At 38.2% G+C, this 26,491-nt stretch overlaps 1 protein-coding gene across 3 annotated transcripts in view; it reads right to left on the bottom strand.

The window, feature by feature from the left end:
* The window catches only part of ERICH3 (glutamate rich 3), a 111,085-nt gene that overhangs the window by 59,267 nt on the left and 25,327 nt on the right, over positions 1–26,491 (bottom strand). For all 3 annotated transcript variants that reach the window (XM_037042331.1, XM_037042350.1, XM_037042341.1), the window contains 4 exons: positions 23,276–23,347; positions 21,519–21,647; positions 16,649–16,807; positions 10,678–10,896 (listed from right to left, as the gene is read on the bottom strand). In XM_037042331.1, coding sequence (XP_036898226.1) covers positions 10,678–10,896; positions 16,649–16,807; positions 21,519–21,647; positions 23,276–23,347 — 579 coding nt within the window. The remainder of the gene's footprint in view (positions 1–10,677; positions 10,897–16,648; positions 16,808–21,518; positions 21,648–23,275; positions 23,348–26,491) is intronic.

Raw genomic sequence — 26,491 nt, 5'->3', positions numbered from 1 at the left:
TCAAGGTATTCTGTTAAACAGAACGACATCTTTGGTGATTAAGCCTTGATAAGATCAACAAAAATCCTGACCATAAAAAGTGTCAGACAGTCCCCATGTTGATTCTGATGGCCTTAGGAAGAAAAAAAATTCTGACAGGAGCCAGAAAAAGAGTGCTCACTTCCTAAAGGTACAGGAAGCAGTTGGTTACAGTGGAAACAGAGCACTCTCACTATGCTCATTTGGTTCTTCTCTTTGTCTTCTTCCTCACCGGTTTTTCCTTGTTCTCTCCTCCTCCCTTTGCTTTACTATGCTTCCTCTTTCCACTTTCTTTGTGTCCATTTCTTACCACTGTGTAACCCATATCACATGCTTGCTCCCTTCATGTTCACAAACACTGCAATCCTTCTGAGGCATCGGAGCTCCAAATTTTGAGGGTGCCGAGTTCACACATGCATATGTCCTTCCTCATTTCCCTCAACAGAATAAATTCAGTAACTCTGCTAAGAGCTAGAAATTATCCAGGTGGACTTTGCTTTGGGGGAAAAGTCCCCCAAATCTGATCCTCTTAGCAAAAAAAAGGCATTCTTGAAGCTCCAGCTGCTGCAGACACCCAGAAGCATCTTGGCTCTTCCTTTTCCCAGGGCTTTATTTCACAAGGCCATCTGCTAAGATATTTAACTGTTGAGTTGGATTTTTACACTGTTTTTCAAGTCCTTTTAGTTACGTAGTTGCCAAACTGCAATGCCAATTTTAAGCAAAAACATTGTTTAAAGTAAAGCGTTTGTCTGAAATAAATCAACCCAACTATGAGATATGTTGAATAACCATATATTAAAATCATGCTGATGTTTTCCTTTTTTAATTTAAAATCTGAGTCCTCTGATGAGAAAAGCCAAGACTAAAACAAACCAAAATAATGCATTGGCTAGAATGGAAGCTGAAACACTATTTTCAAAATTAATTCAAACAGCAGAAATGTGCAATTTCTCTAGGAAAGCTAATATTTGTTTTGCTTTACTTGGAGAAAAGGGGTCTGCACCAGAAAAATATAACTGATATCCATGATATTTTCCTCAAATAAAAAGTATAATTGAGTTTGTTTTTCATGCAAATAATAGAGCACTATCTATTTATGAACACAATACTAATAAATATTTGATTAAATATAAATAAAATCAAATACCTGCCCTCAACAAGCTTCGTAATCTAAGACTACAAGTAAAGAAAAATAAATGTACTAAGCAGAACCCAGTAAGGTACATAAAAAAAATGACAAAGTCATTTTCAAGAAAGAAGAGGTGGGGTCCTATTACAATGTACAGAAATACACTATAAAGTGCAAAGCCTTTGGCAGGCTGGAAAAGGTAAGATCACACACCCTTCTCATCTGTCAGACACTCACAGGTAATTCAGAGCAAAAGAACATGTGCCTTCCTAATGGAAGTATCAGTTAGAGATCTAACTGGTGCCTGTGTTGAAGAAACACGGTTACAATCTCCTGGCCAGTTACAATTATTATCATCAAAGATTTGAGAGAATAAGCCCTGTAAACAAACTCCATCTGACTGATTCAAGGATGACAACGCAGGCTGCCAGCGTCAATCCACTGGGCATGCCAGTAACTAGTCATGAGACCTCGGGCAGCTTATTTAAGCTCTCTTGCCTCAGATTCCTTATTTTTCGTGTGAAGAAATGGTTTTCTCTCTCTTCATTTATTATGTGGATTAAATGAGAAAGTGTGTGTAAAAGATAGATTAAAACTCCCAGCACGTGGTAAAGGTCGACTAAAGAAAAAGTATAATTATTGTGTCATCATCCAGTAACTTCTCTATTTTATTGAAAGTTAAGAAAAGACCAAAACATAATAGCATGTAATTAAGTGAGAATAAAAGAGTATAGAATATTTAAAAGTCGGTGAATTTCTGGCAGAAAGGAATAAACAAAGAACACAGTTCAGAAGTGGGGAAGTGGTAGACCAAACGGTTGAGCGTGTAGGGAGTAGTGAGTTCAGTTTGGCTCAGATACCAGTAGAAGCAAAGCTGGCTAGGGGTAAAAATCTGAAAGCCGTTGAATGCCAGTGTACCAAGCATGTCTTTGTATACTGATATTTTGACATCTGGGGTTCAATAACCATGGGGATACTACCCCTCCCAGGACTAACCAATTCTCAGAGATAGTAAATGAAATGCCTGGGAGAGAACTTTTCATATGCAAACCAGACCAGAGCCCATACCCACCTGCCCCGCTCTGCTCTCTGGCTCTTGGACTCTGGGCCAATATTCCGCTCCTCCCCATCCCACCCTAATCACCCCTGGATCAGGTACCAGACAACTCAGGACAGCTCTTACACCCCAGAGCCTACCAAAATTGTTCACACTACTCAACCCTAAATCTGCTTACCCTGCCTTCTCCTGCTTCTTGCCTATGTTTTCTTCATACTCCCTCAGCCTCCTGACTGACCCCTCTGTTGGTTCTTCCCTGTACTACCCTGTGTGATGTGGTGTGATGGCTACTTTTATTTATCACCTTCGCTGGGCCACAGTGCCCAGGTACATGGTCAAATACTGTTCTAGACAGAACCCTGACTAATATACATGGCATGCCCCCTTCCTCTTGGGACCTACAAGTGACAAAGTGTCTCTCCAATGGCAATCATCTCATCTATGGATCTCAATACACCTAGAAAACAATAAAACCTACCTTTGAAAACAGCTAGACAGAAGAATGTACCTGTTGTCATTAGGAAAGAGGAACTGGTGAGGTGTTAAGCAAGGGAGGAACATGCCGAAAGCTATTCTATGAAGTTTAATTTAACATCGTTGTGTAGAATCTGCAAATACTGAGATGGACTGCATTTACCCCCCGTTTCTGCAGTGTACCCTCTGCTCCCACTAACTTCCTACTTATCTTTCAAGGCCCATTCCAAATGCCGTTTTCTTTCTGAAGCACTCTCCAATCCCCTCATTCAGAATGAATATATCCTTTCTCTCTGTTCCCATTGTACTTTATTTATACCGCTATGCTTGTTCTCATCACAATGTATCATGGTTAATTGTACATATTTCTGTCTCTCTTGCTAAACTGCAATCTTCCGAGAACAGGATTTGGTCTTATTTATCTTGGTAGCCTGAGCACCTAGCACAGTGCTTGTCATGATAAATAAAAGCTAAATTGAACTACTTGTTGATTTAGAAGCAGGGCATAAGTATGTAAATGATTACAATAGCAATGGCCTGGTTAGGAGTTTGGCAACAGGCGTCTGACCCGAGGATGTAGCAGCGGGAACGAAAAAGGATTAACACACACGTGAGCCATTGCTAAGGTGTCACGCTGTGCTGCCTGAGACAGCAGCCACTTGCCAGATTTGGCTGTTGGGTGCCTGAAAGGTGGCTCATTCACAGGAGAAGTGCTGTCAGTATAAAATACTGAATTTAAAGATATGGTATGAAACATTGCATAATACTTCATTACAGTCTTTACAATGATTTCACATGGAAATGACAGATGACATTTTGGATATAGTTGGTTAAAGAAAATATACAATGAAAATAAATGTCACATGTTCTTTTCGCCTTCTGAAATGTAGTTATTAGAAAATTAAAATTGTTTTTGTAGCTTACAGTATAGGTCTATTGGACATTTCTAAGCCAGAAGGTTCAGCAATTAATTTGATGTGTGATGAAGATAGGAGAGGGAATCCTAGATTTTGAGCTCAAATTACTAGAGAAAAGGTCTTGCTTTAGGAGGAATAAAGCAACTAAACAGAGACTCTGGCTTAAACTGTAACCATGTTGAATTTGAGGGGCAGTAGGACCTACCAATCGGGCATGTGGTCTTATTTATGGTATTATTTACCATATTTTGCTGTGTATAATGTGCATTATTTATTTTTTGGCCCAGACTTTCAGGAAAATAATCTCATTTTAGTTTTTTAACTCAATTTTTAATTACTTATATTTACAAACAAAACCAATTATTGGTTTTGTATTCTGGGGTATTATTGTATTCTGGGGTATTATTTAGCATATGGATATCATTATTGCTTTCTGGAGTTACACTGTTAACACCTAAGCATAAATAAAATATTAAAAATAGTAATATAGATATGAAATTAGCACCACCTATGTATAATGTAGATCCTATTTTTCCCTCAAAAATGTGGACAAAAAACTGCACATTATACACTGCAAAATATGGGTATCTTGGTAGCCTCATTTGGAGTCTAAGAGGTCAACCAGATACAGAGAAAGCCCACGTTAGTTCTTCCTTGGAGAAGCTCATTGTCCTCTCTCTCACTAATCATACAAAAATTAAACAACTTGGTGCCCTGGCTGGTGTAGCTCAGTGGATTGAGTGCAGGCCTGTGAAGCAAAGGATTGTCAGGTCGATTCCCAGTCAGGGCACATGCCTGGGTTGCAGGCCAGGTCCCCAGCAAGGGACACATGAGAGGCAACCACACATTGATGTTTCTCTCGCACTCTTTCTCCTTCCCGTCCCCTCTCTCTAAAAATAAATAAATAAAATATTTTTTTAAAAATTGAACAACTCGGTTTTTGTAATTGCTAAAGATAATGATTAAGTAGGTTTTTATCTGAAAGTCTGTGTTTTCACATTTATAAGCACTGTTTATGGGACTATCCACATCTTCAGTAGACTGCTGCAAGCAATCTTGAGTAAGAACACAAAAATCTGCATATGGGTGAGACAAACCTCAGAGCAAATTCTAACTAATCTCATAGAGCCTGTAAAAGCAGTGTAAAGCTCTGCAGGTCCTAAAACAAAATGAAACAAAGCAACAGGGCCCAGACGCAATTTGCTGGGTGGTGAGACCTACCACATTCATCCTCTGGCTCAGTGGATCACCTAGAGACACAGTACACAGAATCCAGGGACCATGTTCTACACATTCGTAGAGGATCCACCTTCTGCCTCTTTCTTTCCTTTTAAGAGCATTTAAAGGATGCTTTGAGGTGGTACTCATAAAATAAAAGAGTGAATTTAATGTGTGAATTATTCATGAGAGCCACCTCCCCTTAAATGAATCATTTCTAGATCAAAATAAAATAAATCCAAGTCTAAAAGTAAAAGTGCATGAATCACTCTATTGTGCAAATTTTATTCTATACTCCAGGACCCTAGGGACAAATCCAAGGGACACCTAGAAAGCTATCAAAATCGTCTGGGAAGATGACTACATCTTGAATAAAAAACAAGTATCAATATCTAAGCTTATGGTGAGGGCTAGATTTAGAGGTGAAGAAGAAGGGACACAAAAAAGCAAGACAAGAGGTAAAAGAAGATGACAAAGAAGCATGAAAAAAATAGAGTGGCCTGGAACACAAGAGGGGTATTTCAAGGAAGAGTCAATAAGAGCATAAAACGCTACTAGCTAAGAGCAACTATGGCACGCAGAAAACAAAAACTGAGATGATGGAAGCCTAATCATACTACTAAATAAAATACTAAATACTTAGTCCTGTAATTGGACTAAGCTCACTTATTAAAGTAACAGAGTGTCTTGGCTTGAAATAAACGCAGAGCACTCATATGTTACATGAATATATTTAAAGCATAAAGCTTATATGTAAAGAAATCAAAGGCTGAAAATAAAAGAAATATATATTAAATGCTAATCTAAGAAATAAGGAAAAATTAAATACTAAAGAAAATAAGGTCAATAATGATTAGCCAAAATCAATTTTAAGGCCCAAAGTAGTAAGTAATAAACAGGATCCTTTTTTAATGATTAAAAAAATCACTTCACCCATTTAAAAAAAAGGAATCCTAAATCTGAGAGCATATAACAAGATGTTCTCAACATTTACAAAATAGAACTTGCCATTTACAAAACAAAGCAAGGAGAAATTGACGAATCTACAATTACAGAGAACAATCATTAGGACTCAGAAACTGGGAGACCACACAGATCTTTTAAAATGCTAAGTATGTAAAAATATGAATGACATAATTTACATTTATTATCTATTGGGCATTTATAGAACGCTGATCCCAAAATTTAGAGAATCACAATCTTTACAAAAACCGAACATATATTAGCCTACAAAGCAAGTCTTCACAAATACCAAAGAATCAAAATCATACAGAACAGAAATAAGCAGCTTTTAAAAAGTAACATTCAGTGAACACAAAGGGAGTACTCAGAATTAAAATAAGGCAGTAGAAGGAAAATCTCAGCAGCACATGTGGAAAGTAAAAGTGAAAACATTTCCCAGCAAGTAGAATAAAAAGACAAAGAAGTAGAAAATGGAAAAGAAAGGCTAAGAATATTAAAGCATCAGTTTAGCAGTTCTAACATTCCCAAAATAGGGATTTCAAAAAGAGAAAACAGAGGGGTTTTTTTTGTTTTTAGGTTTTTTTTAAAGACCGGGCCAAACTGAAGACTTGTGACTCAAGAGACAGACATGCTAAGGCTTGTCAAAGCTTGACACCAGGCTGCATTTCTAACCTCAGAATGTCCAAGCGAAGCTGCCTCAAATGCTTATCTGTGTTTCACTTGTCGCGCCACAGGCTGGAGAAGTTGCTGCTCTCTCCTCCGAGCTCGTTTACAGAAGTTCATTCACCTAACCATATTCCTGTTGATGTCCACTGTCTGGCCCACACCATCTAGGACCTTCTAGATGCCCTGACTACTGGGAGCTCCATTTTCCTAGAACATATTTACCACCTGTCTTCTCTGACTTCCCCAGAAGAGGTTCTTAAAACTATTTTTAAAAAAAACAGCCCTAGACTCTGACTCAAAAACTCCTTTCAGCTTATGTTCTCCTGGAAATATTATCCTTTTGTTATAATGCCAGCTTTGAGCTTATTTCTCAAGTTTTATGCATATAAGTAATAATACACCAAAGAAATGCAGGGACTTGGTTAACACACACGTCAGCATGGTAGTTGCTCTGGAAAGCAATTAGGGGGTGTGAAGGCTCAGGGCCCCAAACATGACAGGAGTCTCCTACCTTGTTAAGATGTAATGGTGCGAACATGGGTGTTCGCTTGATTATTGTTGTTTAAGCCATACATGTAGATGTTTTATATTCTTATGGTTTATGAGACATTTAAACTTTTTCTTATAGGTATGAACGGGTAGAGTTTATCTCAGTAACATATCTCAACATAATAAAATCAAATGTTACCAGGAAGTGGGGATGATGAGGAAGTCACTTTATTTGCTGAGTGGGTACCACATCCTTTGAGAGAGCATGTCTGTGGGCCTGGTAGAGGCCAGGACCAGCAGTCAAATGGTTGAAAATAAGTTAGTAGATGTGGTAGATTCTATTATTGCTCCAAATACTGACTGCCACTCTCTGGGAGAAGATGATATTTCCCACTCTACTAATGTCAGGTGTGAGACTGGAGTTCAGGCACAGGTGGCCTGTGTCAGTTCTGAGTGGAATCTTAAAAGCATTCCATGGTTCTGCTGTCGTGGGGCCAACATACCCCACACAGGGACAACTCCTCAAGATTAGGTCCTAGAATTGCAGCTGACCAACAACAGGTAATAATGAGAACAAGAAATAAACCTGTGTTGTTACAAGCTGAGTTGCCTGAGGTTGTTCATTAGACTACATGACAGCAGATTACTCTTCAGAGAGCTTTGAAGCAGCAAAGGAGAAAAACAGAAGTCTAAGGCCACAGAATGTGAGGAATGGATCTGGTTACTTTATATGAAGCTAGGTATGTTGAGAGGCAGAGATGAATATTGGAGAAAGAATAAAAATACAAGTTAAAGAGGCGAATGGCAGACAATATTGAGTGCATGCATAATGGAAAAGGATAAGATTAAGGACACAGAGCAGAGCATGGGCCTCAGAGATGAGGAATGCAATGCTCTACAGAGACTGTAACAAAGGAAGAAAACTGGTGAAAATAGAAGTGAAAGGAGGAAATCTGAAAAAGTACAAGGAAGATAGTCCCAATTTCTTGAGAAAGTTATTGGTGAGGATAAATGCTAAGAGTGAAATGCAGGCAAGAAGTAAATAAAGCACTTAAGAGTGAAGGTGGTTACAATGGCATTTTTCACAAAACTAAAATAAATAATTTTAAAATGTATATGAACCAAAAAAGACCCCCCAAAATCAAAGCAATCTTGAAAAAAGAAGAAAACTGGAGGTACCATGCTTCCTGGTTTCAGACTATACTACAAAGCTAAAGCAAACAAAACAGAATGGTATTAACTTGGAAACAGAGGCACCGATCAATGGAACAGAATAGAGAGCTCAGAATTAACCTGCACATACATGAACAATTAACTTACAACAAAGGAGCCAGGAACATACAATGGGGAAGGAATAGTCTCTTCAATAAATGGTGCTGGGAAAACTGGATAGCCACATGAAAAAGAATGAAACTAGACACTACCTTACATCATATAAAAAAATTTATTCAAGGTGGATTAAATTCTTGAATGTAAGACCCCAAACCATAACGTTCCTAGAAAAAACTCATAGGCAGTAATATTCTTGATAGGCCCCTCATCTTAGTGGGGTGTTTTGGGGGGGGGGCTGGATATGACTCCAAAGCCAAGGGAACAAAAGCAAAAATAAACAAATGGTATTACACTAAACTACAAAGCTTCTGCATAGCAAATGAAACCATAAACAAGACTAAAAGGTAGCCTACTGAATGGGAGAAGATATTTGCAAATCATATCCAATAAGGGGTTAATATCCAAACTACAGTTTTGAAAATCTCACATAACTCAACAACATAAAAACAAAAGCCCCAAATTATAAAATGGGTAGATGATATAAAGTTTCTGGGGTGTCCAACCCTTTGACATCTCTGCGCCACAGAGATGGAAGAAGATGAGTTGTCTTGGGCCACTCATTAAATACATTGTGACACTGTAATCACAAAAAATTTGCATAATGTTTTAAGTAAATTTACAATTTTGTGTTGGGCCACATTCACAGCCGTCCTGGGCTGCATGCGGCCCATGGGCCACTGGTTGGACACCCCTGACAGACATTTTTCCAAAGAAGACATACAAATGGCTGACAGGCACATAAGAAGATGTTGAACATCACTAATTATCAGGGAAATGCAAATCAAAACCACAATGGGACATCACCTCACCCCTGTTAGGGTGGCTCTTATCAAAAAGTGTTGGAAAGGATGTGAAGAAAAGGGAACCCTTATAAACTGGTGCAGCCACAATGAAAAACTGTATGGAGATTCCTCAGAAAGCTACAGTAAGATCTACCACATCACCGAGGTATTCCACTTCTGGATATTTATCTGAAGATACAAAAACACTGATTCAAAAAGAGATATTCACCCCTAGGTTCACTGAAGCATTATTTACAATATTGAGATGTGGCAATAACCTAAGTGCCCAACAAGGAAAGAATGATTAAAGAAGACATGATACACACACGCATACACATTCGATGGAATACTACTCAGCCATGAAAAGGAAATCCGCCCTTTGCAACAACAGGGATGAACTTTGAGAGTATTATGCCAAGTGAAGAAAGTCAGACATACTAAGACAAATACTGTATGATATCACTTATACATGTAATCTAAAAAAATGAATAAAGAAAACAAATTCATGTATACAGAAAACAGACTGGTGTTTACTAGAAGGGATGGGTGTTACGGAGGAGGTGAAATGGTTGAAGCAGATCAGCTGTGTGGTGATGGGCGGGAACTAGACTTACTGTGGTGAACACTATGTACTGTATATAAATATCTAATTATAATACACTCTTGAAATTTACATATACACTCAGGGTCCAGCACAGATAATGCCCCTGTTTTATTACAAATTCTTTTATTACAAAATCAAAGCATGTAATTCTGTACCACCACCACATCACACTCAAGTATACCATATGACATTTTAGGTGAAATGTTCAAATTAAAACTATAAATTATCACACCCATATCATTACCCTGACAAGCAAACTGAAGCAGGTGCTACTTCTGCTGGGCCCTGTGTATATATGTTCTTGTATACCAATTGTACCGCATTATAATTTTTTTAAAAGAGTGAGGTTGCTTTTGAAGAGCCAGCATACAGCCTATGTGCATGTTGGTGCGACAGTTCCTGATTCTCAACCAGTGAAATGTTCACCCAGCTACCTGCTAATAATCACAAAAGTTACAGATAACTACAATTATATATATACTGGCACATACACACACACACACATACACAGGCCTTAGGACTATTCATCAGTATGTGAATTTTGAGGAAATAAGTATAGCAAAGTAAAATATTTTTTAAAAATTGGAATAATTTTTTTCTAAATACCATACAGTGATTTGCCAATAATCATTAAAAATAAGCTTTAGTGAGATATTTTATATAGTATATATTTTGTTACATTTAAGTTTCTGAATTTTCATAAATTAAATGTTAAAATATTTCTTACATGTGATTGAAAGAAATATTTTCTTTAAAAAGTAATTTGAAAATGAGCAGAATACAAATTAAATTTGATCACAAGACTCGGTGTATATTTTATCAATTGTGCAATCAGTTCCTGAACCACTCAAATATTTGATTTCACATTCATTCAAGCTTATAATTACATTTATAAAAGTATTATATTTCCTTATGCAAGTCATTCTGCCTTTTGATTTCCTTAAATTATTTTACTATACATCTAGAAATTAAATAATGCAATGTAATCTCTGCCAAATTAATAAAAGAAAACTTGATTCCATAATCACCCTGGTGAAGACTGGTTCTAAGCTATTTGGAGCAGTAGTTGGATGAAATCTTCTCCTTCTCCATGTTTCAGATCTATTTCCCCTTGTGATTCTTCCGTCCGGGGGAGGAGATGGAGGAGGAATAGGCATCATGTGACTGTTAATGTTCAGAAGCTGATATCGACTCCTTCCCTGTGAATTGTCCATGGAGTTCCTGAACCTCATTACTGCCTTCTTGCCCTGTAATCACATTTCATGATAGAAGAACCAGTGAATAGGGAGGTGGTGACTCACTGTCACCCCAAATTAGACACAAGGCTGTATGATTGACATTGCACGCAAACACAACTGATAAAAACAGGCAAACTCCGCACACCCCAGTCAGTTTGAAGTATCCACAGCAAATGAAATTTTCATGAATTTCTAACCTTATCTAAACATATTTTAAACCAAATATACAGTGATGGCATCTTTATAGCACTTTTGGAATTTTCCCTCAACAATCCATTAAATCTATGTATAATTAAACAACTTAGAGTCAAGAAGTTTGAAATGTTTACTTTGAAGTAGGTCTGAACAGTCTACTTAACAATGGGGTGTTAGCTCTTCCTTCGTATTCATTCCACGCACCCGGGTGTTATAATATTCCTGGATAGTATAATATTGAAGTACCAAATACAGATACTAACCTAAGACTCTTTTCAGCTATTTTTCCCTAGAAATTCAACTCATCCAAATAAAGCTACTGGAGATAACTACACAAGTACACTGATGTAAATGTAAGGATACACATATGTAACAAATTTAGTTGAACTTTCAAGCCCATCAGTAGGAGAATATTCAACTACACTTTGTTTTATTTTTATAATAGATTCTCCCCAGCTTCAGAAAGAATATTGTAAATGTATTCATCCAGACATAAAAGGATCGATGCGGTATAATCATACATTTCTTTTAAATAACTTATATATGATTTTGACAAAATTGAGGGTAACTAGAAGATTTGAACATAGGTTGTTATGGGGATTTGGATTATTGGGGAGGATATCACTTTGCATTTTGTAAATCTTTGTATTATTTGACAGTTTAATCAACATGTATTACTTCAATAATTAAAGTGATAATAATTAATTACTTAATCAATAATTAAAGTAATTAATAATTCATCAAATTATTTGAATTTTGAATTTTATGTGTCTTGGTGTGGGCCTCCTAGGGTTCATCTTTTTCAGGACTCTGCACTTCCTGGACTTGAATGTCTATTTCCTTCATCAGTTTAGAGAAGGTTTCTGTCATTTTTTCAAATAGGTTTTCAATTTCTTGGTATCTCTCTTCTCCTTCTGGCACCCCTATGATATGAATGCTAGTTCACTTGAAGTTGTCCCAGAGGCTCCTTACATTATCCTCATTTTGGGGATTCTTTTTTCTTTTTTTTTTTTTTGGATTGGGTGGGGTTTTTTTGCTTCCTTACATTACAAATTGCTGATTAGATTCTCGGCTTCATCTATTCTACTGTTGATCCCCTGTAAATTAGTCTTCATTTCAGTGAATGTATTCTTCATTTCTGACAGGTCCACTTCTATGCTCTTGAGGTTCTCATTAAGTTTATTGAGCATCTTATAACCAGTATTCAGAACTTTGCATCTAGTAGATTGCTTATCTCCATCCTGTTTAATTCTTTTTCTGGAGTTTTGGTCTGTTCTTTCATTTGGGACAGGTTCCTCTGTCTCTTCATTTTAGCAGCTTCCTGTATTGTTTCTTTTGCATTAGATACAGCTGCTATGTCTCCTAGGCTTGGTAGAGTGGCCCAATGTAGTAAGTGTCCTGTAGGGTCCAGTGACACAGCCTCCCCTGTTACCCAATCTGGGCACTCAAGTTGTATCCCCCTCCATGTGGGCTGTGTACACCCCGTTTTTCAAAACTTGAGCCTTGGTGGTTGTTGTCACAACAATGAGAGGGATATACCTTCAGGATGATCAGCTGCAAGTCTGGCTACAACCACTGACCTCTGACCACTGTGGAGGATCAGCTGTGCAGGGGCACACCCCACAGAGCAGAACTAACTTCAACTGGTATCTACTGAGTCTGCCCCTTGAGTGTGTCACTCCCGGAGGTGGTTGGGTGGTGATGCGTTGACATGGTCTGAAGCTGTCCACTGGATGCATTGCCCCTGGGGTTTCCCAGAATGTGCAGGCCAAGGTCACCTCTATTCTGCCCCAAGCCACCCGAAATGAGCTTCTAAGCAATCTGCAGATGGCTGCTACTTGTGCTGTGCTTGGAGGTGCCCCAGCGAGTCAAAGCTGTGAACTAAGGCTGGTTGCTTCTAGTGTTGGGGCTAGGGCCCCTTAGCGAGAGGTACAGGGCATGCTGAGGCCAGCTGCTGCTTGTTTGGAAGATTTTAGGAAAAGCTGAAGCATGAGGCAAGATAGGCCATGTGTATGGAAAAGCCACGGGAAACAGTTTGGGTGGGCATGAAAGTTGGCTGCGACAGGGCCTCAGAAAATCACCAACGTGGGGCAAACAGTGTTAACCAGGTTGATGAAGTCTCATGCATGGTGCCTGCTCTTTATACCAGTTTATTAGGTATGGTTTTAAATTCATTTCCAGTTAATTTATTCTTTAACGCTTAAGTAGTAAAAAGTTAATTTTAAGAAAGGGAATTCATTCTCTAAACATTTTTCATTATAAATAAATAAAAGCAGGTGAAGTACAGGCATGGGTAGTACATATTTTGACTGAAGCCAACATTTATATGAACAGAGAAGGATTTAAATAGATATTCACCAGGTTATTTAGAATTGTTAGAATGGTTCATATTGTGGGTGATATTTATGTTCTCATTTTACTTTTTCTACATTTTCCCTTTGTCTGCGATGGTGTGCATCAATATTGCAATAAAATATAAAATAAAGAAATAAAAATAATAAGAATAATAAAATGAACACATGGAAAACTTTCAGAGCTTGGGGAATTATTTTTTCATTTCTAAGCAGTTGTCAGTCAAATGCATGCCTTATTTGGAAATGGTCTAATAGTTTTTTTAAAAATTAACATTTTTCATAGCATCTTGAACATCTTCCCATACAGATACAAATAATTCTACCTTATTATTGTAAACACACTTTAATATATTATAACACTTTAAAACAACAACCTATTAAATTTTCAGGTATCTTATAATTGTTCGCTATTATAATAATAAATATTCTTTTTTAAAAAAATACTTTATTTATTTATCTTTAGAGAGGAAGGGAAGGAGAGAAGGAGAGAAATATCAATGTATGGTTGCCTCTCGTGGGTCCCCCCCTGGGAACTGGCCTGCAACCCAGGCATGTGCCCTGACTGGGAATCGAACCACAATCGTGTGCTTCGCAGGCCCGCGCTCAATCCACTGAGCTACACCAGCCAGGACTTATAATAATAAATATTCTTGAATTTACTGCTTTCCACATACGTATGTATTCCTAGGAAAAATCCCTATAGATTAAAATGCTTAAGCATGTTCATTTAAAATGGTGACAGATATTCCCTTATTGCCTTTGCAATAGTTGTACCAATTTCTGTTTCTGTCAATAGCGTATGAGAAACTCTCATTATAAATATAATCATTTCAATCAAGTCATGATCTTTACTCAATTGCATTTCAACCAGCCTGTTTCTTACCAAATTGCTTTTGCCTAAACCACAGACTCCTGATATCTAGAAAGATCAACCTGCTATGTCTCTTGCACCTTCGAACAAGTCCCATGGGCACACCACACCTTTCTTTACTCTTTAAGAAAGCAATGCAAATTTATCGGGGGCACTGCATCCTCGTCAATCATGCAGACTACGATTCTTTAGGACTTTCTTGTCTGACTTTATATTAAATCACTTTTATTATCAATGCCATTGAAACATTATCTGTCTTTTCTGGCAGTATATTTTGTTTATGTACATTACAGCATAAACTTTCAGTAAGTTAGAGACTTTTGCCTGCCTTGATAATTTATATACTGATGCCTAGAACAGTACCTCAGTGGTAGTAAGTGCTTAATAAATATTTACTGAGTGAAAAGTCTAAGTTTAGCTAGTTTAAATTAATATGGGATTGATCTCAATTTTGTCAGCCATGAAAGTTACCATTAAGTGCCCGTCCCTCAATCACTCACACCCGAAACTTGAAAAGCAGAAAATATAAGGCCCTCTGAATATTTCATTAGTAAATCCACTAAGTGGCTCAAGGAAGATTTGGAAAATCACCTGAAATAAAAAATCCCTTCCTAGCCCAACAGAACTTGAATATTATCTGCTTGATAGTATTCACATATCTTATAGGAAGATATAAGATATCTTACATATAGGAAGATATCTCTCAAAGTATATAGTAAAATAATACTTAAAGGAGCTTAGAAAAAATATATAGTCACCTTGGCAAACATGGAAAGTGCCCATCCAAGTACTATCTATGGGAGAGGATATATCACCCATTGGACTTTGAATATTTTCAGTCTTAGTGGCAAAGTTATTCTTAGAGCATACAGAGGGTTTTAACCAGAGACCTTTGCGTTTTTAATGAGATGGGTGTATCAAGTCATCTTAGCCTGATGCCGTTAACATTCTGCTCTACCACATCTGCTCATTCTGATTCAATGCTCACCAGGCAACCTTCTCATTGTGATGTGGCTTCCTGTGTGGGCGGGTCTGCCTATAGGGAGAGCTACACCCTTTCTACAAACTGCTATTATTTGATAGCTGTGGACTCATGGTCCCTCATTATGATTTTGCTCCGCAATCTGGTTTACTAGGCAGGGAAAACTCAGCTCACCGTGAGTTACTGTCATTAGCCTGAGACCATGTTTCAGAATCTGACCATTTCTGACACCAGCTGAAACAGGAAATGTCTGGGGCCAGTGGAGACCAGATCCTAGAAAGCACTAACCTAACTGACTTATGACCCAGTAAGTTCCCTTTTCTGGGGAAGCTTTAAACAGGCTTCCCCAGAAAATGTGCCACCACTTTTGGTTTAATTTCCCCTGCTTTCTGATAAACTACATTCTACTAAGTTATAATAAGGCTTGTAAAAAGTGCTACATAAACTGTAAGCCATATCAAATACATTAAAACATTATTATTTTAGTTATATGTATACTTTTACTGTGAAAATTTATTTATATGGATTAATTCCTTAGTGTTTTTCAGTGTTAGATAAAAATATCTTAATTTAATACACCTCATGTTTCCCCAAAAGGAATGGTACTAAATTCACCCATTTCAACCAATTACTATTTTGCCAATTACTATTGTATTATGATACAGGTGCTTAAGCTGGTAAATGTTTCTTCTTCATGTTAGAAATACAAACAATACCCTCCCTAGTTACTGAGTGTCTGAATTATAGCTCCCTGTTTAAGGAACTCATGTTATAGTTGCTATACTTCCTTTCTGTGCTCTAGTAAAATCACTGAAAATTATCTGAAACACAACCTTGGAAAGGAAGCAGAATCAAGCTCTTGTTTGTGATTAATTCAGCATTTTTTAAAGATAGACATTCTTTTCCTTCTCCATCCAACATTCCCCAAAGTCAGACTTGAAGCAATTTCATACACTGATGGTAAAGTAAATCAGCATGCAAATGCAACCCTATTCTTGGAAAGTTTCATTTTCTAGGTTTCATGCATTTAAAATTTGGAAGCAGTCAACACTGGGTCTATTCTGAAAGAAGTCATATTTGTCTATAAAAAGTTCCTCTTTGTTTTTCATACAACCCTTCCCATTAATGAGAGATCACCTTATATTATTACAAATCTATTCCTTACTTTTTGCTCAATAACAAAGAAATTATAGGCTATCGCATTAGAGTAAGATAATTAAGTAGAACATCATAAGTGCTTAATAAGTGCATAATACAAATTTCACTGAGTAGATTGATTAAATCCAGTATCCTAAATAGTGTGATAATCTAATATTCTAATCAGGAATAAACGATATGTCCTGAAGAAGTAATATTTACCACAATGGGGAATGGAGCATCATTTTCCAGTGGTGAGGTTTTTGATCTGAACCCTGAAGTCACCTTTGGAACAGTGCCTACTGCAGGATTACTGGGAAGAGGCTGTAATCGAATCGGAGGCTGCATAACTCCTGGGGCGGTGTATGGTCGAGGGGCTGTCTAGACAATTAAGGGGAAAAATCCACTTAAATTAGTATTTTGACACATTTCCAGAACCAATTAATAACTCAACAAATTGACTAGAGTAATTAATGGTGCCTTTTTACTGAACAGATTGAACTTTAATTATGTCCTTCCATTATGCATACCCTTATGACCCAAAGTATTTGTTAAAACATATGGCGTGGAAGTCCTCTACATGACTGAATGCCACAATTACAGAGTATTCCAAACGATGGAGATGTTTGTTCTCTGTTAGGTTCCTGTATTTATTCATACCGTAAACTTGCTGACGATACCTAATTTATGCTGTGCACAGAATGACTTTGCTCAATTAAATGTTAAGTTGAATAATGTTCCTATTTTAGAGATCTAAAGAGATATGACTGGAATGGAATCATTTCTATTTAAGTGTTTTCAACATAAATTCTACTGAGAATCCTTTAAGTCTTCAGATTAGTGCTGAAGTAAAGAACTGTGATTCAAAAAAGAGGAAAGGTAAGTGCCTAACTGTAATGCATTGCTGTTTAGTCAACTTTTTCCTTGAAATGTTAGGGTTTCCTTGAAAAAAATTTCCTTGAAAAATTCCCTTGAAAAAAGGAAAATAGCTACTAGCAACTTTGGGAAACTGAAAAACTGGAATTTTTTGGCAGGCTGGATATTTTCCACTGGTCCCTCTTCTCTGTTCTGCTCTGGTCTCGGGGAGTCATTTCTTCATGGATTACACCAGCTAACCTCAGGGTTCCAGCTGGATTTGGCCAGTGAAAGGCACTGGTAGGAGATCAAAAGAGGAGGAGATGAGATTGGGGTCTTCATTCTCCTGGTACCTTCTTACCAACATTGTGATGGACCAGCTAGGTCCCTCCGCCAAAGTCCACCACCCTGTCAGGAAGTAGTCTGCTGGCTTACAAGTAGGAGAGGTTCTCTACGCAAACCCTCTTTCCCCTTTAGGCCAGGGTGGTATGGCTTCCCTGGGCTGACCCCAGCGTGCCAAACATCCCTAGTTGTTTTTCTGTAACCCTGCCTGAATCTTTGTAAATAGTTTCTTTATTAAACCCTTCCTAATGACCCTATTTGTGTGAGCCATCTGTTTCCTGCTGAGACTCTGACTGATACACTTTCTAATCAGGAATACGCTACAGAGAATACCAGACGTGCCCGTATAGAGCATCAGCAGTGTCTTTTGTGGTACTAGCAGAACATGTGAGCTCAGTACAAAGATCAGCAATGTTACAAAAGCAGAAAAAACAAGACTTTTGGCCCAGCTGTTCTATTATAATAAAATAGTAGAAAAGCTGTTAAGAGTAATACATGCATATTTGGACAAGCAGGTGTGAGGAGGGTAATATATAAATAACTCACAGTAAGGTTTTCTACATTGACTCTAAAGAATGATGAACAAAATGTTCAATTCTGTAAAAGTGTAAATTCTTAAAAAATGGCAGGGCAGCTTCTACCACCCAAGGTTGTCTCTGGTTTTAGTAAGTCAATATTTATTGGATTCCAATTATAAGCACTATGAGGAGATTAAAAAGTAATCTGTAACGTCTAATGGTGATGCAAGACAATAGTGACAAATGAACCACACAAATACTGCCAAACATAAAGTACAATAAAGTACCTGAGAACTAAGCGCACTTCGATCTACAGTTATTTGGGAAAAGCCAGTGACACTGAAAACTCAAAATTTCACAAAAGCAGGTATAATTTACCCAAATGGATGAGCGACAGAAGAAAATGGAGGAGCAGAGACAAGGAAGGGTAAATCTGAACATCTGAATGAGAAGAGAACACAGGTAGTAACCCCCAGTATCTGCCTTCCTTTCTTCACTAGTAATAGAATTTCTATCAGGAAGCATGGCTCCATTTTCCTAGCATCTCTGGCAATTCTGTAGAGATAGATTCCTCAGTTCACACTAAAAAGATGTGAGTGGAAGTGATACATGAAACTTCCAGGCCATGTGCTTAGAGAGGAGTCTGAGCTTTCGAGGACTCTCTGGAGTAGAGATGGCACAGCAGTCTGGGTCATGTATGTGCACTGGGGTTGGGAGGGCATCCTTCTGTTCGCTGCACACAAACCTGTATCCTGACCAACACACCGGAAACCAAGTGGATTGACTACAACAGCACTGGATTTCATGAAACAGAACGTAAGCCTATGTAAGCCCCCAAAAGAAAGGTTGTAAAACCCACAAAGAAAAAATGAAGAGGTTTCTGAGCAAGGAAATCAGATCACCCAAAAGAATTCCTTTGAACTCTGTAAAACAAACACACTTTAAGACTTTCCCCTGTCGAATAATCCAACTGAATACAAGGCATTGAGAATCTAATGTAGGAATTCAAACAAGCAGGTTACTATAAACTAGAACATGATCAATTGGCTGTTGTGCTCTAAATTTTATTTCTGCACATTTGCATACAGATATTCAGCTAGATGAATGTGGCAGTCAAATGTTTAACTGATTACATTTATCTCTAAAAACAAATCTGCACCATTCAGCTAACAGCTGTGAGCTACAAACTGTTGTAGTTCACATCAAAAGTCACCTTAAATTTGCTACATTTTAAATTGCTCATAATATATTTTCTTGGAATAAATATGTCACTATAGCTTAACATTTTCAAATCTGTACCAGAATGTGAATCAAAATTGACTACCTGGTGATTATTCAGCTTAGCTGAGCATTTCTAATTCTTAGTGGATGATCTCCAGGGGTGCATTTTCCAAGCCTGTGCAGAATTAGTGGAATGGCTTTCCAGAGTTTTAATGGGAACAATGCAGCTAAAAGCCTATATGGTATTTTGAAAATTTAGGTGCAATTAATGACCAATGCAATAACTAACTATCCACTGGATACTTCCCTTATTCGCTCAAGAACATTAAAAGAGAAAAATTGATGGCAATATCCCAAAAGGATTATTATCTTCATCTCAAAGGCACTTGGAGGTCAGGAGTCAAATGCAAAAGAGAGGCACCCAGGTGGAGAAAACAAAGAGGAGGACTTGAATGTCTGTAGAATGGGAACTACAATTCTGAGACCACAATCGCTCTCCTTTCCAGTGCAGAAGCACCGTAGGGGTGACCAAGGGAAGAATTGCAGCTTACCAGATAGAAAGGCTTCTGAAGTGCTGGTGTCAGTGTTTCCTGTAATTTTTAAATTACTTTCTCATTCCTGCCACATTAAGATCTCCTGGATGTATCATAAACTACTTATTGAGGGTGTTCAGCTGGAAAATTGAAAAGAAAGCCTTTCAAGGGTTTTTCCTCTCTGAAACAGGTGGGAAGATAGAAAACAGCACTTGATTGTTTCTTTTGTTTCGCCCAGTTTAAGCTTTTGAGAGTCTAGTAAATTTGCCACATAAAAAAAAGAATAATTTGTATACATATACATTTAAATGATGCCTGGAAATATGGTAACAAGAAAAGGAAGGCAGTTGCTTTTCATAACTTAAGCTGTTCACCCAGAAATGTCAAAACATATTTACCTTTTGAAGAATGTCAAATCTTAACACTATGTGTGATGAACCTGCTTCAACCATCTGTGAAAGCACTGTGATTTCTCTATAAACATTGCGCAATCCAAAAAAATGTTCACGCTAACAAGGAAATATACCAAGCTACACAAAGCGAGAATAAAGACTAATCAAGCAATTCATTTACAACTGAAACCATCAACCTCCAGTAAATATTTTACAAATCTTTTCTTGTATCTACATTGTTCAAGCTACCTTACCTTCCTTCAAGCAAATACCACCTCTAGGTTATAAATGAATCAAACTGGAAGGAGAGGTCGGTGTGCAATTTTCTAAAGTAGCATTTCTGCATATTTAATTATTTTTATCTTAAGAGTATGTGCACACACTTTTGATAAATGGAGCACAAATATAAGTATCTGGCCCCAAACGCTATAGAGGGCTACTCAATTTGTGTGCATAAATAAGTTCTACAAGCACGGCGAGAGTAGAAGGAACATCAAGAGCAAAGAGCAGAGGTCAAAAAATAGAACACAAATATGGAACAACTAGGGGTTCGGTTTTGCTGCATTGTAGAATGCTAAAGGGTAATTGTGGGAATAGCTAAATTGAGTTCATATGGTTTAGGGTCTTAAATGTCAGGTGAAAGAGTCTGATTTTCTATAGGTGACACAAAGCAAGGTGACGCACATGCTGGTTCCAGCATGTATATAACATAAGTAATCTGTACTTAAAGCCAGTTTTGTGGAGGACCAGTTTTGTGGAGGACAATTTTTCCACAGATAGCCTGGTGGGGGACGGGGGCATAGAAAGGCAAGCCTGGTATGTCTGCATGTTCGAGAAGCTTCTGCTTCTTTGCCCACCCGAACACAGAGCTGAGCTCAGATGGTAAAGTGAGCAAATCTTTGCTCACTCCCATGCTGCTCACCTGCTGTGCGGCCAAGTTTCTAACAGGTCACGAAATGGTACCGATCTGCACCCCAGAGTTGGGGACCCTGGCTTAAAGCTCCTTAATTGAGCAATAACAACCAAAATGCATTCAACGGGGGAGTGATATTGATTAAAGGTGTAGCATTCAATAGAGACAGAGTTGAATAGACACAAGACTATGTTTTTATTCAGTAGAATTCTTAGGACTATGCAGACACGTACCCAGAGAGCATTCTTTCTTATAATTTATAAGAAAGCATAAATGAATTACTCAGGATGGCGCATGACAGTGTTAAATATGACTCACCAGTGTTATTGGACTAGAAGGACCATCCTCAACCAGCACACTGTGGCCACGGTTTGTCTTTGGGCCCACTGGGGGGTGGGGAGACAGGACTGGCATGTTTTTTTCTATAGACCATTTTACAGGCTCTCCCTAGAATAAGACAGTAATTTAACAAATTGATGCATAGTTACTAATCTAGGTTAGGTTAGTGCCTACCAAATAAAAAAAATACTACATGACTAAAGGGGTCTTTTGTTATTACTTTCAAGGTGTTCCTTCTCAGACCTACCATGATAGTCAGAAAACATTTCCACAGCTGTGCTGTTTGGGTATGGTAGTGAAAGGCAGGAAACAGATTCTGCTTTATCCAAAGAAATAACTGTACTCAAAGAAATAGCTATAGGGGCAGTGTATCCTCAGTTTTGGCCAAAATATTTATTAATCAGCTTTCAGCAGATCACTACAAGAAGCATAGTGTTCCACATTTCTCTGATCAGTACAAAACACCAGAAAGTATTTCTTTTTTATCTTAAAAAATCGTTAAATAATGACCTAAGGGAAAGGGTTGCATATTACATGAAAGAGGCCCAAACTAGGTCTTTCCCTAAGTGCAACTATGAAGTAAAAACTGTTACAAACTAAAAGCATACAGGGAGGAACTGCAGTGTCTGTCACAAATCTGCCAACCCCGCAGCTGGCCCATCTATCCCGTTAGTGTGCCTGGCACCCTGGGCAAGAACGGACTGCATACTGCTTCAGGCAGCACTAGTCACTCTTTATCTCCAGTGACCATTCCTCTCCATGAACATTTCAGCCGTAAATTACAGAATCTATAACTCAGTCCTCGATGTAGGACAGTATTGGCCAAGTTGAATTAACCACAGATCTCTGCACACTAACTCTTCTGATCTTGAAAAACTGACCTGTCTTCTGTTATTTAACAACACTTTTGTAACAAGATTATCTTCTGACCGTGATAAAATAGACATATTTGAGTCTATCAGGCCAGAGGGAAAAATTACTGTCTTATATGGCAAGTCATACTACAGAAGCTTTACAAATATTCATCAGTTTGTGAAATGTGTCTTAGGCCTCACATTTGTAGTATGACACAGAATATGGAGAAAAACATGTGCATTTGAATGGCTCAAGGAACTGAATAAAAACTGCCAACCTAAACTGGAACCTTTCAGACATGCCTAATGCAATATCTGGTCTTGATTCAAATGTACGTATTTCATGTGTTCCCTTCAAAGAAGGATGTCAAATACGAAATTAAAAAACAAACAGGGAATTTTGAAATGCCTCATGCAAAATGCCTAAATCCTATGCTGTTGTTTGTTTGCTAAGGTAGACTTTTTTCCTACCACATATTCTCATGGGACACATGTGAAAATGTGCCATTGGATAATTCTTCAAATGCCCTGCTTTCCATCAGCTGGGAAACAGAACCATCACTTTCACTTTCTTAAGAAAAAAATCCTACAGCCTCCATCATATATCAGTCAAGAAAATACAAAAGCAAAATTCCAAATGTTTTCAAGCTTTTCTTGGGAAGGTTTATGCCTTAGAAATTTATTTTGCACCGGCAGCTCCTCTGTTGTCAAGATCCTCGACAACAGCGGGGGCCAAGATTTAGGCCGAGTGAAACCAGCACCGGACCTCGACTATGAGTTACCCCAAAGGAAAGTGCCCCAAGGAACTTCAGTATCAGCACCCCTGACTTTCAGAATCACAAATAACACTGGGACATAAAAGAGGGTTATGTAGCTTCTTACCTTAAATCTCTGAATTCGCTCCTTTTTAGCTAAGGTCTCCAGTTTCTTTTTAATTTCAAGCTGATGGTAACGCTAAGCATACAAGAAAGAATGGGGGAGAGATTCGTATCAATTACAGCAACAAATTGTTTAGAGAAAAATAATCCTCCCAGCTAACTGTATTCTCAATGACCCCTTCTGTCATTGAGATGGAGAAGAATCACCTGCTTTAGTGTGCGAGTGGGAATATAAATTGGTACGACTCTTTGGAAAGCCAATATAGCATCTATCAGACAGTTAAAAGTGTCCCTACCCTTTAACCAGGAAATTTTACGTCTAAATTTACGAGGAAATCTAATTTTTTAAATAAAAAATGTGTTCAGCAAGACAGTGCTGTCTAAAAGGTGTATTTGTTGTTGGTAGTGTTGTTCTCTTCAAAGCAAAAAATTCAGAAGCCCAACAAACCTCAAAAGAATAGTGAAATTTTGGGTACATCTATATAATGGAGTAGAATATAATCATTAAAATAAAACTAATGGAATAGAGTTCATCATTAAAATAAGGTTCATAAAGATTTTGTTTTAAAAAAATGGAAAATACAGCCCTGGTTGGTGTAGCTCAGTGGATTGAGTACAGGCCTGTGACTCAAAGGGTTGCTGGTTTGATTCCCAGTCAGGGCACATGCCTGGGTTGCAGGCGAGGTACCTAGTTGGGGACAAATTGATGGTTCTCTCTCTTTCTCTTTCCCTTCCCCTCTCTCTAAAAATAAATACATAAAATCTTTTTAAAAATTAAAAAATGGAAAATCCAAAAAAAAAGGATAGAGAATTGCACAGAAATGCAATTTTAATTCATCAAGTTTATGTTGTGTGCCTGTCCCCATGCTAGGTACAAGTTCTGTGTTCATCTCTTCCTGAACAACTGTAACTGCTAAGCTATCTTATTTTACAATGAAGAAACTGAGACAGAGGACCATGAATTCACCCCCAGGTCACACATCTTGTCAGTGGTTGAACTTCGTTCTCGCTGACACTGACTTTCTATTTGTTTTTGTTAGTTTGGTTTTTCTTCGCAAACCTATGTTTCTCTCAAAATACAGCATGCTTTTTATTAATGCATTATATGAATGAAGACTAAAAACAAATATGAATATGTGAACAGCAGTTGTCTCTGAGAGGAGGCATATTTCCTTTTTTATACTTTGTTCTGTTTTCTAAATTTTCTATAACATATTACCATATAATTAAAAAATAAAACTCATGTAAAAATAATCTGCTTAGGACTCCGGTCAAAATCACTCAGGCACACTGGAGGGCGCCTTCAAGAGTCCTTCCCCTCTGCTCCAGGGCGGCTCCTGCTGCCCTGGACCCTGCAGAGGCAATCCCGCCCTGCCTAACCAGCAAGCTCCCTTTCTTCTCTCGCCCTTTCCAGCTCTCTCATCCTCTTACCATCAAGCTTTGTGAGAGTCAGTGTTAACCAGCTTCCATCTTCTATTTATTCCTCACTCACCGCAGTCACCCACTCCCACCACCCCTGTTCTTCCCCATCGCTGGAACTACTTCCACCAAGGCCACCAACATCTTTGTTCCCCGGGTCAAATCTCATTGTTTTTGTCCCAGTACTTATCTTACTCGACCACTCTGCCACTCTCGAGAACCTTCTGCTCCCAGAGCACCACGCCATCAGGCACATTTTCCCATCACCTGCGGGTTCCTGTCCAGCCTATTTTGTTGCTCCTGATCTGCAATGCACTCAGCACCCGCCACGCTGGAGACCTCCGAGATCCTCTGGGCTCCTTCTCCTTCACCCTCCGCACTCAGTCAGTGTCAGGCTCTCTCCCTCCCCCTGTCTCTGTGGACAGCTGCGTCTCCCCAGCGCTTCCACTCCCGCTGCCAGCCCACGCCCTTTGGCAACAGCTTCCTAATTGACCTCCCACCTCCAATCTTTTCCAGCTCATTAATCCATCTTCCACATTTTTAGCAACATCATCTTTCTAAAACAGATCTGCTCATTTGTTTCACTCCCCTGCTAAACAATGTTTCATCACCTCATTGCCTACACCCCAGAGCTAGTTTGCAGTTGAAGGCCCTGCAGAAACTGGGCGCCGACTTAGTGGAGAGGGCCCCTTCCTTCCACTCTTTTAACCACCCCACTGTGCTGTCTGGCCTCAGGGAGCTTTCCTTTCCACCCACTACGTCCTCTGAACCGCCTTTCTCATGTTTTCATGTGGTGTCTCACTAGGTTTCCAAGGTCCAGTTCCAAGAGCAGGACCTCTGTGCAGCTTCTGCTGACTCTCACAGAGGCAAGGCACCAATCCCTTCTGTTCTGAACTCAGTCTGTTTGGTCCTTTCTTCTATCATTTGATCGCTTTCGACAGTGTTTTCTTAAAATTGTATCTTACAGCTATACATCACATAGCCTCATAATGGTACATAGTAAGCCTGCAGTTAGTGTCTGTTGTATGAATGAATTCATGAATAGTAATATAACTACATTAGTAAACAGCATCAGCCTAAACTAAATGTGAGGTGAATGTGGCAATTTAGAAATATTCCATTTGTTCATTAATTTATATATTCTAACTATAGATTATATATTACATTTCACAATTTATCTATGACATTTATTCCAAACTTTAAGAATACACGAAGATGCTTATGTTACAGCATATTTAGCCATTATAATGTGAACGTTTGGAAAACCAAACTTCGGGGACCTAGGCTAATACAGAACTTGGTGCTTGCTGATTCAGTTTCAAACTAAGTATAGACTAATCTTACACTGCACTATTTTTTAACCTTATTTATAGAATTGCAACTAATACTTTTCTAAGCAAGTGAATTCAGGGGTCACTAATAATGGTTCTGTGTAACTCATAGAAGCACAAAATGCATTCCTAAGTTAACAGGTCACATACACCTTGAGTGAACACAACACTTGCTCAATATAATGGTAGCATAATTTTCAGTGGCACTAAACTTAGCATTGGTTTACTGATGATTCCACAGTTGTTTATAAGTGTTTACTGTGCCCACAGGTCATGGTGTTACGAGCCAAGTTTTCTGATGTATTGCTGTATGTTCAAGCCAAGAAGTGACATGCTTTTTCACAGAGATTAAAATGGTGTTGATGCTTGAAACTACAAATTTCATGGAGCAAGGCTAAAATAATTTATCAAGCTAGCTAGATATCCTACTAAAAATGCCATGTCAGACTTTTTAAAAAGTTGTTGATGCT

Source organism: Sturnira hondurensis, unplaced genomic scaffold (genome assembly GCF_014824575.4).
Source record: "Sturnira hondurensis isolate 20B ecotype Veracruz unplaced genomic scaffold, ASM1482457v3 Scaffold0000648, whole genome shotgun sequence".
NCBI classification, from domain to species: Eukaryota; Metazoa; Chordata; class Mammalia; order Chiroptera; family Phyllostomidae; genus Sturnira; species Sturnira hondurensis.
The sequence above is the reverse complement of the archived record's forward strand: the minus strand, read 5'-3'. Positions and strand labels throughout refer to the sequence as shown.